The sequence below is a fragment of the Bos javanicus genome, chromosome 2 (genome assembly GCF_032452875.1).
Source record: "Bos javanicus breed banteng chromosome 2, ARS-OSU_banteng_1.0, whole genome shotgun sequence".
NCBI lineage: Eukaryota > Metazoa > Chordata > Mammalia > Artiodactyla > Bovidae > Bos > Bos javanicus.
In genome coordinates this window covers 61,774,872-61,789,697 of record NC_083869.1, presented here as the reverse complement: position 1 = coordinate 61,789,697, position 14,826 = coordinate 61,774,872, and the positions used below count along the sequence as shown (strand labels likewise).

The 14,826-nt window shown below is 33.9% G+C and overlaps 1 protein-coding gene across 18 annotated transcripts in view; it reads left to right on the top strand.

The window, feature by feature from the left end:
* Positions 1-14,826, top strand: part of R3HDM1 (R3H domain containing 1) — a 162,946-nt gene that overhangs the window by 82,152 nt on the left and 65,968 nt on the right. For 11 of the 18 annotated variants that reach the window (XM_061439167.1, XM_061439196.1, XM_061439235.1 and 8 more), the window contains 5 exons: positions 2,199-2,240; positions 2,690-2,779; positions 6,691-6,805; positions 7,814-7,892; positions 14,711-14,770. In XM_061439167.1, the coding sequence (XP_061295151.1) occupies positions 2,199-2,240; positions 2,690-2,779; positions 6,691-6,805; positions 7,814-7,892; positions 14,711-14,770 (386 nt within the window). Of the gene's footprint in view, positions 1-2,198; positions 2,241-2,689; positions 2,780-6,690; positions 6,806-7,813; positions 7,893-14,710; positions 14,771-14,826 lie in introns of those variants that run through there. The other 7 variants (XM_061439274.1, XM_061439251.1, XM_061439242.1 and 4 more) reach the window with 3 other exon arrangements.

Below are 14,826 nucleotides of genomic sequence, written 5' to 3'. Positions count from 1 at the left end.
GTCTGGCATGTAGCAGGAACTTAGAACATGTTAAGTCACATTGAGATAATTTTACGTCTCTGTGGTTTAATCTTCCTTCATCAAAGAACTCTTATGAGTTAAAACGGAGACGGTTAAAGCATGTGTAAATCTATGAAAATTCTAAACCATTACTATAGGGACAGTGTACAACCTCCCCAGAGCCCTTTTCTTTTTTCTTTTTTGAAAATATTTTTTTATATTTATTTGGTTGCACCAGGTCTTACTTGCAGCATGTGCAATTTAGTTCCCTGACCAGCGATCAAACTGGGTCCCCTGCATTGGGGGCGGAGTCCTAACCACTAGACCACCAGGGAAGTCCCTCATTTTTTAAATCTATCATTTTACTGAACTTTTTCAAGAACTTTGAGAATTAATACAAGTAGTGTGAACTTTTATACAAGGGAAGTAAACTGACATAACTTGACTAGGATCACCTACTCATAAGCAAAACTAGAAATTTGAATCCAGTCCAGCATATGAATGCAGTTTTTACTTGCCAGTTAATGATTTTTTTCATTAAAAAATAAAATTTTAAGAGAAAGTGATGTGCCATTGATACTTAGTTTAGAACTGTAAGGGATTAAATCAGAAGACTGAAATAAATCATAAATTGTTTTCCTTAGAGCTTATTTAGTCATGTATATTTTGCTCATATTCATCTATTTATTTTTCTCCTGTTTTTTTCTGTAAACCCTTACTTTATGTAACATAGCCTCTTTTAAGTCCATGTGTAGTGGTAACAGAAACCCTCTTGAATAAATTAAAGAAGTGAGTAAACAGAAGACAGAACCAACATGGAGTTCTCTCAGCCAGTGCTGTCGTGTGCATTTGTGCGTGCCTCCGTACCATTTCTTCTCTTGAAGAAACAAAGTCATTTCTATTTTTTTTCTTCCGTTTTTCTTTTGTTGTTGGTACTGCTGATTTTTACTGTTGAATAAATCCAGGGTCAAAATCCCAAGAGTACAGTGCTTCTTATTTCAAGTACTTTGACTTCAAAATGGGAGACAGACCACACTGGTGCTATAGATTATTGTTTCTGTTGGTTCTACAAGGAAGGCCTTTTTGGATTCTGGAATGAAATGGTGGCTTTTTTTCATATGTGAAGCATACTAATCTAGGTATTAAAGATGTTGTTTTATGACTGGTATCAAACTGGCTCCTTGGTTTTAATGAGTTTAAGTGATAGATACGTAAGCCTTGTACCGTTTGGGTTTGGGGTTAGAGAGGTAGATTAGAAGGAGATGGAAGCAAAGAAAATCTTCCAGAGTCCAGTTCACAAGCCCTTCAGCTGTTTTCTCAGGCCAAAGCCTGGTATCACAGACCAGAGCCACTCACCCGAGCGGGTTCCCCAATTGTGTGATTGATGATCTGATGGTTAAGCTGAACATGCATATTGGAACTTTGCTCACTTTTCTTCATTTCTACTTCATTCTCTTACCCTTGACCAAACAAATAGGATTCCGACTGATAAACTGGGGTTGTACTGTGAAGTACAACCAAGACTACCAATAAGTCTAAGGCTTGGTGCAGTGATTTCTCTCTGGAAAAACTTAGAGATCATATAGTTAACCGAGAATATGGCTTCAGGGGAATTTTTAAGTTATTATGGAAAAGTTGTATTTAAGTAGTACTTCCAGTTAATGTAATTGCGATGAAATTTGCCCTTTTGATTTTGGCTTTTAGCACGGTGAAGTACAGTGCTAAAAAGGCTCAGTAGAGAAGTGGTGGTACTCTGATTCAATGAGCATTTGAAACATTGTCTTCAGTATCATAAGTTTGGAACTTTGCTAGGCACAGCTACTTAAAATTCCTCAAGGTTTCTTGTAGGTACCCCCCCCCAACTTTCACTAAAGTGTAATATGTTACAGAATACAAACAATGTGTATGTTATTTTGCTACTAAGACATTACCTTATAATTCAGTTTAGCTCAATCAACACAGAAATTATGGCTGTTTGCTCATTTAAAGAACATGGCCAACTCACAGAAGGATTTTAGAAAATCTTCTATAAGTGTGCTTTTGGGAGGAATCAATATTTCTTTACTTGAAACCAGCTCTGATTTCCTCATTTTCCGTTCTCTGTGCAGTTAGTTTCTCTGTGGCTTAGGATTATGAACTAAGAAACAATTTTTCTGTTTCAGTATGAAATTTAATGCAAATCTTTCTTGTGTATTCAGCGGCCATTGCAGTCATTTGGACAGACAGGAAAAAGGTCTAAGGTATAGTAAATATTTTGTGCTGGCATGCCAAGGGCCTTCCCTCATGCTTGATGAATCTTTGTTTTCATACAGCGCTGCATTCAGTTTAGTTTTGTCACATTTCGTTTGGGGCAGAAAGCTTATTTTGTTTTATTTGGGGTTTTTGTCTTGCCTAGTCGCTTTTGTGCATTGCTTTTATATCTTTAATGGTTCTTTATCTGTAGAGAAAATGGCTCTCATCATTCTTTGGGTTTTGAGATTGAAGTTACTCCCATTCTTGCTATTGCTATTATTTTTAAAACTGCAGTTATTGTTTTCCCTCATAACAAAGAGTTTTAATGGTATTTAATGATATATTTAACTTGCACATTTCACCTACATCTATACACAGCAGAAACTATTATAAAGAAATTTAAACTCTAGCCCTAGATTTATGAAATGTAGCGTTAATTTTAAATACTTTTCTTCAGTCAAGCTCAAAGTTAAAGCTAGTTCGGAGCCTTGCAGTGTGTGAAGAATCTCCACCACCCCCTACAGCAGAGATATCACAGGAGAACCAGGTAAAAAAAAAAAAAAAACCAAAACACCAAAACAATAAACAAAGCAAAGCAATTATTATTCACAGATACAATGGAAAAGCCTGCTTCCTGGAGAATATTTTTTCATAATGTTAAATAAAAGTTGTATGTGCATGTACATGTGTTGTATATGTTTTTACTGAGTAAACTACCAGTAAGTCTAAGGCTTATAGTTAACTGAGAATATGGCTTCAGGGGAATTTTAAGTTATTATGGAAAAGTTATATTTCAGTAGTACTTCCAGTTAATGTAATTGCGAGGAAATTTTCCCTTTTGATTTTGGCTTTTAAAAATTTGTCAAACACCTCTTGAGTGTGAAGTGGAGACTACCCAAGACTTCTGCTTGATATGTATCATTATGCTTAACCTGAATGCATGGTGAAGCCAGTCTTCATAATAGCTTGGCTCTAATAGTTGTCTAATATTTCTTATTCCATTGTTTATAAAGTATAGAACTACTGAGGCTCAACAAATAGTTTGGTTTTTTGCTTTTTATATATTTTTTTAATGCTATGACTTTACTTTTCTATTAATCTTAGCTACAGATTGATCTTTGTCTTATGTTACACTTGTACATTTACATATAATTATTTTCGGACCCCCTTAACGATGTTTATTAGTGTGACAACTTTGGCTGTTTGTGGCTTGTTCTGCTTTAAGAGTTTAAATAACCCGAAGTCCCCCTGTATCCTAACAATTAGTTTCCAAAGAATTGAGGCAATATTTTGGTTAAGAGAGATGATTGAATAAAGGAGAAAGAGAAAAAAGAGCTATGACAGATTGTATACCCCCCTTTTTTTAATGCCAGTTGTATGTTTGTTGATTCAAGCAGAGACTGTTGATGCTTTGCCTTGATGTAGAAGACAATGCCATCAAACATATCTATAAATACTGAAGGTAGTTGTCACATGTTTAGAATGTGTTATGTTTTTAAAAAGCACTATGTGCTTTTATTTTATATAAGAAGATTTTTTAATAGATTATTGACAAAGTGTCAAGGAACATAGAGATCAAAATTTACTTTTGATTTATATTTAAAATCTTACATAAATAGAAGATAGTTGTATGTATTCTATAAAAACAGATATTTTTAAGCAATAAAAAATAAACTTCCAAAAAATAGAAATATGCTCAAAATATTTTACTAAGAACGATTGCCTGGAGAACATTTTCAGATGTTAACTTGGCTTTTGCATGCTTGTTGATGAGGCTGAAGAGTTATTTATACACTCTGAAAAAAATTCAATACAATTGTGTTTTAAAAAGTTTTAAAAAGCAGTTTTACAAGTTCTTTTGTACATGTCAGAGTAACAAATACACCTGTTCAGGGTTGAGCAGTAGGCAGTGTAATGGGGTTTTTTTGAAAATTAATTTCTTCATTTTGTTGACCAAAATGTTACTCCATCAGCCCCATAGAATAACTTGTCCAAGGAGATTGAGGAAATGAGAAGAGTCGGACATTCATAAGACTGTTAATCCAGAAAAAGTGTCTTCTTTTTGAGAAAAACTGTAACAAACATGATCTTTGGTTTGATGTGGTACATTTCACCTATCTGAAAATTATTATAGGAGGTAGAAGGGAGGTGGGGGTTCTTATAGTACTACATAAATTTGTCTAGTGAAAATTTATGTAAGAAATAAATTAGTACAAGGAGAATATGTTGTATACTGATGTATATATTATTCAAAAAAGCTGACTTGCAGCATATGGATAATGAATAAGCTGGTTATACCAAAATTCAGTTGTTCCACATAATATATTATTTCTCAATTTTTCTTGGATACAGTTAAATTTTTCTTTTGGGATAACAACCTATTATTACCTTCTCTGAACAAAAGATACTCTTTTTAATAGAAAGTCTTTTTCCAAACGTTGAGTTAACTAAATTGCACCTAAATGGGAATTGAAAAATAAATTATTTCTCATAAAATGTACTAGCATCTAATCCTTGACAGCAGACACTTTCCAGCTAATAACGCTTGATTCAGAATGTGATTTTTGAGGAATTAATCTGGAATAAAACTCATTATTTGAAAGGTTGAGAGGCAATTAAAAAAGAGATGTCACTCGAGTCTGATGAGAGCTTATGAGAAGGAAATGACCTCAATAACTGATGTCAGTGACAGAGTGAAGAGTAAAGAAATTATGGCTGCCCATGGAGATAGTGCTATCATTTCAGTTATTTGTAGTCAAGAGAGTTTATGTATAAGGGCTTAGGCTTTTAAAATTAAAATATGTCTTGTTTATTTGCTACTGAAAACAAGGCCTCAGTACCAACTGAAGACAAGCCTAGATACATTATATCTGCTAGATTTTTAAATACAGTTCACCTTGATAAAATAGTTTAATATCTGTCTAAATGTGGAATCTTTTCTTCCAACATTGATTTCATAGATTATCCTTGAGTAACAGGATAGAAGTCATAAGTTAGGGAAACTTCTAAATATTCTACTTCTGAAACAATTCTGGGATTCATTTTTAAGTTAAAAATATAAGGAAAGTAGACTAGAAAGTGAGTCATAATGAGAAAAATGACTGACAAATACATGAAGTTGATTAACGCATGAGATTTGGTAAATAAGACAAAGGAGGGCATAAAGCAGATGTTTTGTCATTTTAGTGGAATTTGCCAGTGCCTCACTTTTGTCCTATATTCTGAGCACAACTTTGAACTAAGATGAAATAGGAATCAGAACTGAGAAAAGATAAAAATAGCAGTCAGAAACCCAATGGGGAGGGATATATATATACATATATATGTATATGTATTAGATCTGAAACTCTTCTGCCAAATACTATTTTAAATATATATATATATATATATATATATATATATATATATATGGGGAGAAAAATGTTTAATAGAAATCATGGTGGCTGCAAGTTTCAGAATCTTGAAATTTATATCCTTTCAGTATTGACTTACTGTACCTACTGCCACCACCAACCGTCACCCAGAAAAGCGAAGTCATTTACTAATATTTCCCATCACTAAAGAACAACTGTATACAGCAACTTAGCCTACATCTAGATAGGCTACACCTTTATCTTTAGTAGAAATGTTCTGGAAGTTTGTCTGTCTGTCTTAATAACTTTGCGTGAATAATCAAAGCCTTGTGATTTTTAACCTATTTCAGCTGTATTTCTAGTAATTCCTTTCTGTTCTGAAATTGCATGTCATGACATTGTTTTAAAAATGTAAAATTAGTTCTCCTTTTCAGTCTTAGACAATGGTTACTTTACAAGTAAATGTTACATATCACTAAGGGAAACAATCTTGTCTGAAATCTTTCTAAAACAACTTTGTGGCACTTAGAGGAGGAACAGTGATAGTAGACTCAAACAGGAAATAATCAAAGTTGGGATTTGGTTTTGAAGTTTTTACTTACAGTTTTATATGATAAGAAAATGAAGGAATATGAATTTAAAGTGGATACTTAAGAAAATTAGTTTTTGGTAAGTGTTAACCTGACATTCATATGTTCCTATTGTCATGATTGATGAAAATTATCATACTTTTGTTTGATGTGGTATCTCCATTGCAAAAATAGGTTAAAAAGACCTTTCTTCTGATCCTCCAAGGGTTTTAAGTAGATTCATTGAAACTATTATAAAAAACATTTATTTTCTCTAAGATAATTTTTAATTGATATTTTCAGTGGATATGTTTCAATTGATATATTCAGCTCAAAAAATTAATTTTAACTTTTTTTATCAAGAGTTTGATTAACATGGTAAAGCTACTGTATTTTCTTACTTGAAGAATCTGGTTGGATAAAATAAAAACCTTTTTTTTCCTCCATGCAGTTTTGTTAATCAGCAATACAAATGTGGGGTATTAACTGAATCACTTTTATATTTTCACTTAATAACTGATTTTACCTTCCAACAGGAGAAAATTCAGATCCAGTTAACACAATCATTTGAAAAAGAGGAGAAGCCCCCAAAAGATGAAGCAGAAAAAGAAAAAGCCAGTGATAAGTTGCCCAGAAAAATGTTATCAAGAGGTTTGCAATTTATTTCTGTATTTTTTAAACAAAGGTTTTATTTCACCATTAATCCACCCTTTACCCCTTGAATAATTTTTATATAGTATATTTCTAATAAAAGGAGTCCAGAACAGACTGAAGGGATGATATAGTTCTGGGCAAAATGGCATGACACAGTTCTAAACATCAGATAATTTAGCCAAAAAACTGCACCTCATGTCAAAGTCACCAAGGAAGATAACTCATGATCATTTATTGGTCTGTCTTTTGTATCAAAATAATGGAATCACTATAATTTAAATACTGATTCCATTAAAAAGATGTATTTTTAATTCCTTACAATACAAAGAACTAATGCCAAAATGTTTAGTATGCAGTAAGAATATTCTTGGAAACCCAAGATGTTTATCTTTCAGAGTGAATGTTAAAGGACTATATCATATCATTACAAGCCTATAAAAATGCTTTTTACATTTATAGACACGGTTATGTTGACCAGTTTTATAAACAGCATAAGGATATTACATTTAAGGAGAAGAAATAAATGTGAATATTTGTTAAAAAAAAAAATTTTTTTTGAAAGCAAATTTTTTTATGATACTCTTTCAGAGCTAAAGTTCCTGCATATCTCCAAATTACTAACTCCTTATATTTGCAACTGAACTAAGCAGACTCAGTTTGCTGTCTGAATCAGTTTTTTGTTGTTGTTGTTAAATGAGGCATTTTTAAATAGAATTGTGGTGAGTATATAAAAGGATCTGTAAGAATTCAGAGTAAATTAAAGTGGCACATATGAGAGAAATTTTCTTTTTAAGAAGGTATATAAACATGCAGTTACATAAATCCATGTTCATTATATAGGAGTAGCAAAATTGTGGTCATCTGAATTCATCATAAATTCCATTTTCCTACTTCGTCAGTTTTCATTGTGGGGCATCTCATTTTATTTGCTATGCATCATGTGTGAAGGGAAAGGAATTTGTTTCAAACAACTTTATACTGGGTTTTTGTGTTGTTGTTTTTTAGATTCCAGTCAAGAATACACTGATTCAACTGGCATAGATCTACATGAATTTTTAGTAAATACATTAAAAAACAATCCCAGGTAAAAATTAAATTTATAAGGTTTACATTGCTTCTAGAGTACCATAATTTTGTTATATATGTTTTCATTACTGAGTTAGAATAAGATTAGAATATTTGAAGTACACCAGAAACATTTCAGTTTCTTAGGGCTAAGATGTTGCTGGCCTCTATATACACATGTGTAAATACCTTTTTTGCATTATATATATCATGATATAAAGATAATTCATACTCTTTGTAGGAATTTTGGGAAATGAATCATTAAGATATTCTGGGTCTTAACTGAGATTAAAGAGTTATCATTAATCATGAAATATGAGAGAAATATACCTCACGATAAAGCACTCAGCCAAATTACTCAGTATATTCACTTATAACAAGTTTCTGGACTTAACTGAATACAGAATTTTTGTTTCTTCTTGCTTAGCTTATGAACCTCCAACCCAAAGATTTTTAAGGTGCTTGTTTGAGTCACTAACTAATTGTGAAATCCTTTGTTTTGCCAGGGTACTAGATAAATAGATTTTAACTTTTTGACAGGTCATCGATCCCATTGAGGCATTCTTCCCAGAAAAAGGTTTATTCACAAAATATCTGGCCAACCCATTCTTGGACTAGAAGCTTCGAAGGTTAAGAACCCCTCCTCTAGATGTTAGCTCCCCAGAATGGTAGTTAAAATTTGTGAAATTTTTAGTTCATTGGGTCGGCACATGTTATAAAAAAACATGAACAAGTCTCTTCAGTATTGCTGAGGCTTATCTCATGTCTTGCTTCAAGATACACCTTTAATTTCGTTCAGGATTTATTGTTTCAGTACCATCTTGATGTTCTATTTCACATTTAACTTTAATCCCAAATGGAGAACCACTAAAATGGAAAATAGTCTCCTTATAGTAGGAAGTGTAAGTGTGAAGTCAGTCAACTCTGCATGACTTTTTTTCAGTTCAAGTTGATTCCTCAGTGGTCCCAACTGAAATTAATCCATTGAACAGGTATTCGTTGGGTATCTATCATGTGCTAAGCATTGTGCTAAACATTGTAGATATACAAGTGAGCAAAATATAATCTCTGACCCTAAAATATTCACTTTCTATGTGCTAGGGAAAAAAGAAAACTCCATGATATATAATTAAAATAGAATAAATGTAAAAGAAGTTTTTCAGGGTGCTATAAAAGCACAGTGATGGGATCCCACCTCTGAGAGGATCTGGAAAGGCTGCACTGAAAAGATAATGCCTGAGCTGAATTTTGAATTCACAGTGCTTTAAATGGGAGCATGAGAACCTGAGAGGGACAAGAGCATTTCTAGGCCACAGCAGTGTGAGAGGGAGGTGGTATACCCAGGCAGAGAAGATTGCACACTGCATCTGGCAGGAAGGCATGTAGCAAGTAATTCCAGAAAGTGATGGGGAGGTTGTTGGTAAGGTATGAAGACAGACTCTTCAGTTGTCCTCAACCTAGATCAGTACCAACACGCTGGGGTGGTTACTGAGCAAGAAGTGCTGATGGGAAGCCGGGGATATGATGAACAATTAAAAATCATCTTCGCTGAGTTGTGGTAGTGCACCATTTGAGAAATACTGAGTAGGGCATGCTCTGTGGAGAAGTCATGACAGAATTTTGAATAGGGTAATACCAGAATGAGATGTGCATTTTAGGAAGATTACTTCATCAGTGAGGGGCCGAGAATCATGAGCAGGGAGCGTGGGTAGGAGAACATAGAGAAGAACAGAGAGGAAAGGGCTTATTCGGAAGATGTTGAAGAATTAATCCCGTGGCAGGACTTGGTGATTATTTGGATATGGAAGAGTAGTGGTTTGTTAGAACAGCTGTTAGGTTTCCAGCTGGACTGATGGTTAATCCCATTAACAGGGGAAGTAATAAGGACAAGCCTGAATGAAGTAAGGCGTGTTCTGTTATAAATAAATATAGTTTGAGGTGTCTGATGAAACGCTGTGGCAAGATGAAGTGTATAGCTCTGATTTTCAAGTAAATGAGCCTGGATGCTCTTACAGATTAGGAGTCATCAGTAGAGGTGACCCTTGCTTTGTGAGTTTGGCCAGCAAGATGCAATAAATGACAAGGATGAAACTCTATGGAAAAACACTATCTTAAAGGTAGAGGATAAGTAAGAGACACTGGGTCCTAAAGATTGCAGAAGAATCATGAGAACATTTGTCTTAGAAATCAGCCAAAGGGCAACAGTTTCATTAAAGGTAAAATGAAGCAACCCATTAGATTAAGGAACTAGGAAGTTGTTGGCTACTTTAACAAGGCATTTCATTTGCTGTAGACTGGTGGAAATGAGAACTCAGTAGGTTAAGGGGAAGGTAGAAAATACATAGCTAGTTTGTGTAAAGAAAGATAGGATCCTAAACAGGTAGGATTTTTCTTTCTTCTGAACCCATAACAGGTTCAGAAGAAATTCTAAAATATTCTTCTTTTGTGCAGTTTTCTGTTTTCCTCTACAAATGCAAAAGTTTTTACGTTATCTGCATATGTGTTTTTGAAGTGTACGACTTAATGATTTTTAGTATATTCACAGATTTCATGCTACCATCATTACAGTCAATTTATGAGCCTTTTCATCAACCTCCAAAAGAAATCCTTAACCATTTTGCTCTCACCTCCTTATGCCCTGAACCCTAATCTAGCTTGTCTCTACAGATTTCCCTTTTTTGGGTATCATCATATGAATGAAATCATATGTATGTGGTCTCTTGTGATTGGCTTCATTCACTTAACATAATATTTTCAAGGGTCATCCATGTCATGCAGCATGTATCAGAACATTAATCCTTCAGTGTTTGCATTTTTATTCATAAAAATATGTAACAGAACCATTCATATAATGGCTAATTTGTAAATACTAATGTCAGTGTGGTTTACATAGTTGTAGCTAATGTTAAATTTTGTGAGAAAAACGATTTGCCTGATGGCTCTGTGTTCTCTCAATGAAACACACCATTAATTGCCAGACATAGGTGGCACAAAATTAGTAATAAGTCTGGCAAATTTTCACTAGAACTTCAGAGCATTCTAGATGTTAAGCAGATTTATTTTGAATCATACTAAAATCTAGTCTACATTTTATTTCAAAATTTTCCTTCAGGTCCTTAAATCTTGTTCTCATCCCAATGAATAAACTTAACTTCAGGTATTAAATAACCGTTTATCTGTAATTCCTGTTTTAAGAAATACTTTCAAAAATTGTAATAAATAGTCATTACTAGATTAGAACCCAGGAACCTGCAGTTGCCCAAGATAGAGATTACATTCACTGACATGGTTTTTATACGTGTTTTTGTATTGATTTTATAACCATTTTCTGTAAATTCTACAATATACTGAAGAAATATGGACAGTACAGGCAACTGTGTCACTAATGGAGGGGAGCAGCCCCATGGATCAATTCTAAGAGTATATGTTTTTAAGTAAGCAGTTTTGTTCTGGGGAACATCATGCAATTGTTCTGTGCTTGAAATATTTTCTGAGTTTACTTTTATTAGAGGTAATGTTTAAATCATCATACTTCTTGCCTGTTGCAGATATTTGACCCCGTTCATATAGAACACTGGGAAGGGGATGGTCAAAGCAAGCATTCTTGTTTTCTTCTTTTATTTGCCACTTGTGTACCAGCACATACTTTCTCAAAAGTCAGTTCTGGTATAATGATTAGAACACTAATAACTAAAAGATTATTGTCCCTTCATTTTAACTTCAGGTAGTTTATTAGTCAATTTGCTTGAGATCTTTGTTTTTCTTATATATTTCTTTAATAACAGATAGCATGTATTGGTTTCTTTTAAAGATTATACAATGACAAGTTCTATGTGTGCCTATAAGTTCATGTGCTAATAAACCTATGCCGTATGAAAATTAATTTATGGATCTGTTAGTTTGAGTACTGTATGTAATGATTCTGTAAAGGATTATTAATTTTTGACTTATGGCCATTATCAAGATATCTAACCTTGATGACAGATTTGAAAATTTGGAAACTTGGACTAAGCTGTAGCAGATACAAGGCAGGAAGTGTAAATCTTGAGAACTTAGGAAGGCTATTTTTCTAACAAGTTTTACTTTTTGCTAACTAAAAATTTAGTAAACTAAGTAGGGGAACTTAATTTAATAGTATGTAGTCCAGGTAATAATAGAAAATCCTCTGCAACCCATAAATCTACATATAAAAGGGGGAAAAGCCTGAATTTGTGTCAATTACTAATAAAATTGTTAGGTTTTTGTTTTCTTTCATGGAGACAACAGAAATTTCTTTAGAATATTTCACATATTGTAGGCTTGCTGTTTAGCTCAAACAGAGGAACCAAATTAAATGCACGGTTTCATGAATGCTTATTAAGTTGCCTGCCTCCGATTCCTTTTTTCCCCCTACAATAAGTGTATAAAATACATTAGAAAATTTTACCATGTCAAGACAAATTGACCCCCAAAAACATTAGAAGAAAAGAGTCTTAACATTAAGTAAGTCTTTTTCAGCGAAAACCTTATGAAGTAAATAAAAATTTCCCATCCTCCCCTAAAATGTTAAGGAAAAACATTAAAAGACATTGGTAAAATAATCTGATTAATTTATTCCACTCAGATTTGTTGAGCTCCTCACTATAGCACAAACAACTATATAAAAGTAATTGTGATAAATACTCTTAAAAGGTATGAAAGAAACAGGTTCTAAAAAAGAATGTAAGAAGCTGTGCTAGGGACTTCCCTGATGGTCCAGTAACTGAGACTGTGCTCCCAATGCAGGCAGCTTGGGTTCCCTCCCTGGTCAGGGAACTAGATCCCACATGCTGCAACTAAGACCTGGTGCAGCCAAATAAATAAATGTTTTTTAAAAAAAAGGTACTGGGCAAAGGAAACAGCATCTTTGAGGAACCTGTGAAAGGAAGGAGCTTGGGAACTATAGCGATAAGCCAAAATGATGAAGGTTTGGGGAGAAAGGGGCAGGAGATGAGGCTAAAGAGATAGTTGAAGGTCATACCTGCCTTGTAAGGCACATTGAATTAGTGTGTGTGGGTGCTCAGTTGTGTCTGACTCCCTGTGACCCGATGCACTGTAGCCTGTCCAGCTCTGTCCATGTGATTCTCCAGGCAAGAATACTGGAGTGGGTTGCCATGCCCTCCTCCAGGGGATCTTCCTGACCCAGGGATTGAACTCGTATCTCCTGCATTGGCAGGCAGATTCTCTACCACCAAGCCACCAAGGAAGCCCCATGGGCCATGTTACAAAAGATGTTCATTTCTAACCTAAGAGCAATGGGAAACCTGTGATAAATATTTATCACACACCATGACATGTCTTCACATTTGTGTTTTTAAAAGATTGTTATGGATGTTCCAGGTAAAACAGATTTGGAGGGAACAAGGGAAGATACAGGGAGATAATATACTACTATCATAGAGGTCAAGTCACAATCCTGAATACTTGGATCCACAGTGTTGGCAGTGGAAAGAAGAAAAATAGATCAAATATAGATAAAATTTGCAGTTGTAATTAACTGCATGGGAGGATTTGGAAAAGCATAGTAATAGGCAAAAAAAGGTACTTCTAGTACAGTATGCTGAGTGAAAGGTGGTGCCACTTGCTGAGGTGAAGTATACTGAAGGAAAAAAATTGAATGTTGCTGAAATTTGTATTAAAATGTAATCCTGTTCCACTTCGGGTTTAAAATCACCACTTACGCATGTTATTCTCTTGATTTTTTTCAATTGATATAAAAACATGTATGGTTAATATTAGTCAGCTTTATAAGACTACTTTTGCAACATAGATCAAACTCAGGGCTGATGTATAGACTTTCAAGCGACTTAAGCAGGGGAAATAGAGGACATACTTTCCCCTTAGAATCTGAGAGGGATCCACTATGTAGTGTTTATTTGAGAAGGAAACATTAACCTCTTGGCCTAGTTTTCTTGATTTATAAAATTTCAGAAACAGAAAGCTGCTTCTGTAAAGCTGCTTCTAGCTCTGAGGTTCTTGAGGTTTGTTTTTGTTTTGTTTTTCCCACACGCACATGAAATTTAGTGACCACAGGAATACTCTCTTGAGCTGTGTTCTTGGTGTGTGAGCAAGGAGGTCCTTCGGGGAGTGGTACCAGCAACTTGTTTTGTAAGTGCACTAAATAGGACCCTAGTGGTCTGAAGGAGCACGTGCAGGTGCTCCCTAGTGTCCTTATTTATTTTAATATTGGAGATATTTGGTTCACTTTGGTATTTTATCAAAAAAATTCCCCAAATCTTAAAAATGTATTATAGTGATTTTTAGAATAATTTGAAGTCTTCTTCCTCTGAGTTAGGATTAGTAATATAGTTCATACTTCTCTGCTGTAGTTCCATTTATATACTAGCATTGGATTCCCACTGGAGTATTCCTGTTGTTACTGGCATTGCATGTTCTTTAGAGTACTGTTTCTATGGAGTTGAGCATGGTAACAAAGTCATGAGCCTACCTAAAGATGTCTGTTTTCTTGCTGCTTCTTACTTTACTGAGTAAGGGATAAAGACTAATATTCTGTTATAATCCATGTATTTGCGAAACAATCTAATATAATACAGTAGTACTTAACAGATCAAGATAATATAATGATAATTTTGAAATTGGATGGTATTCTCTCTACATTTGTGTATGTGTGAAATTTTCCATAAATTTTTTTAAAAAGTCATCTTTATTCTTTTAAAATATTACTTTTTTAGAAGGCATATATCAAGTGTGTAATGTTCTTCAGTGTACAGGTTTTATAAAAATATATATAGCCCTGTAAATTCAACATTTATGATTATTTCAGTGTTAAGTTTTATGATTTTTCATATTTTGTTTCAGGGACAGAATGATGCTGTTGAAATTGGAACAAGAAATTTTAGATTTCATTGGTAATAATGAGTAAGTCCTGACCTTTAACAAGAAAATAAATTGTCATCACAGTTATTCAATATCTG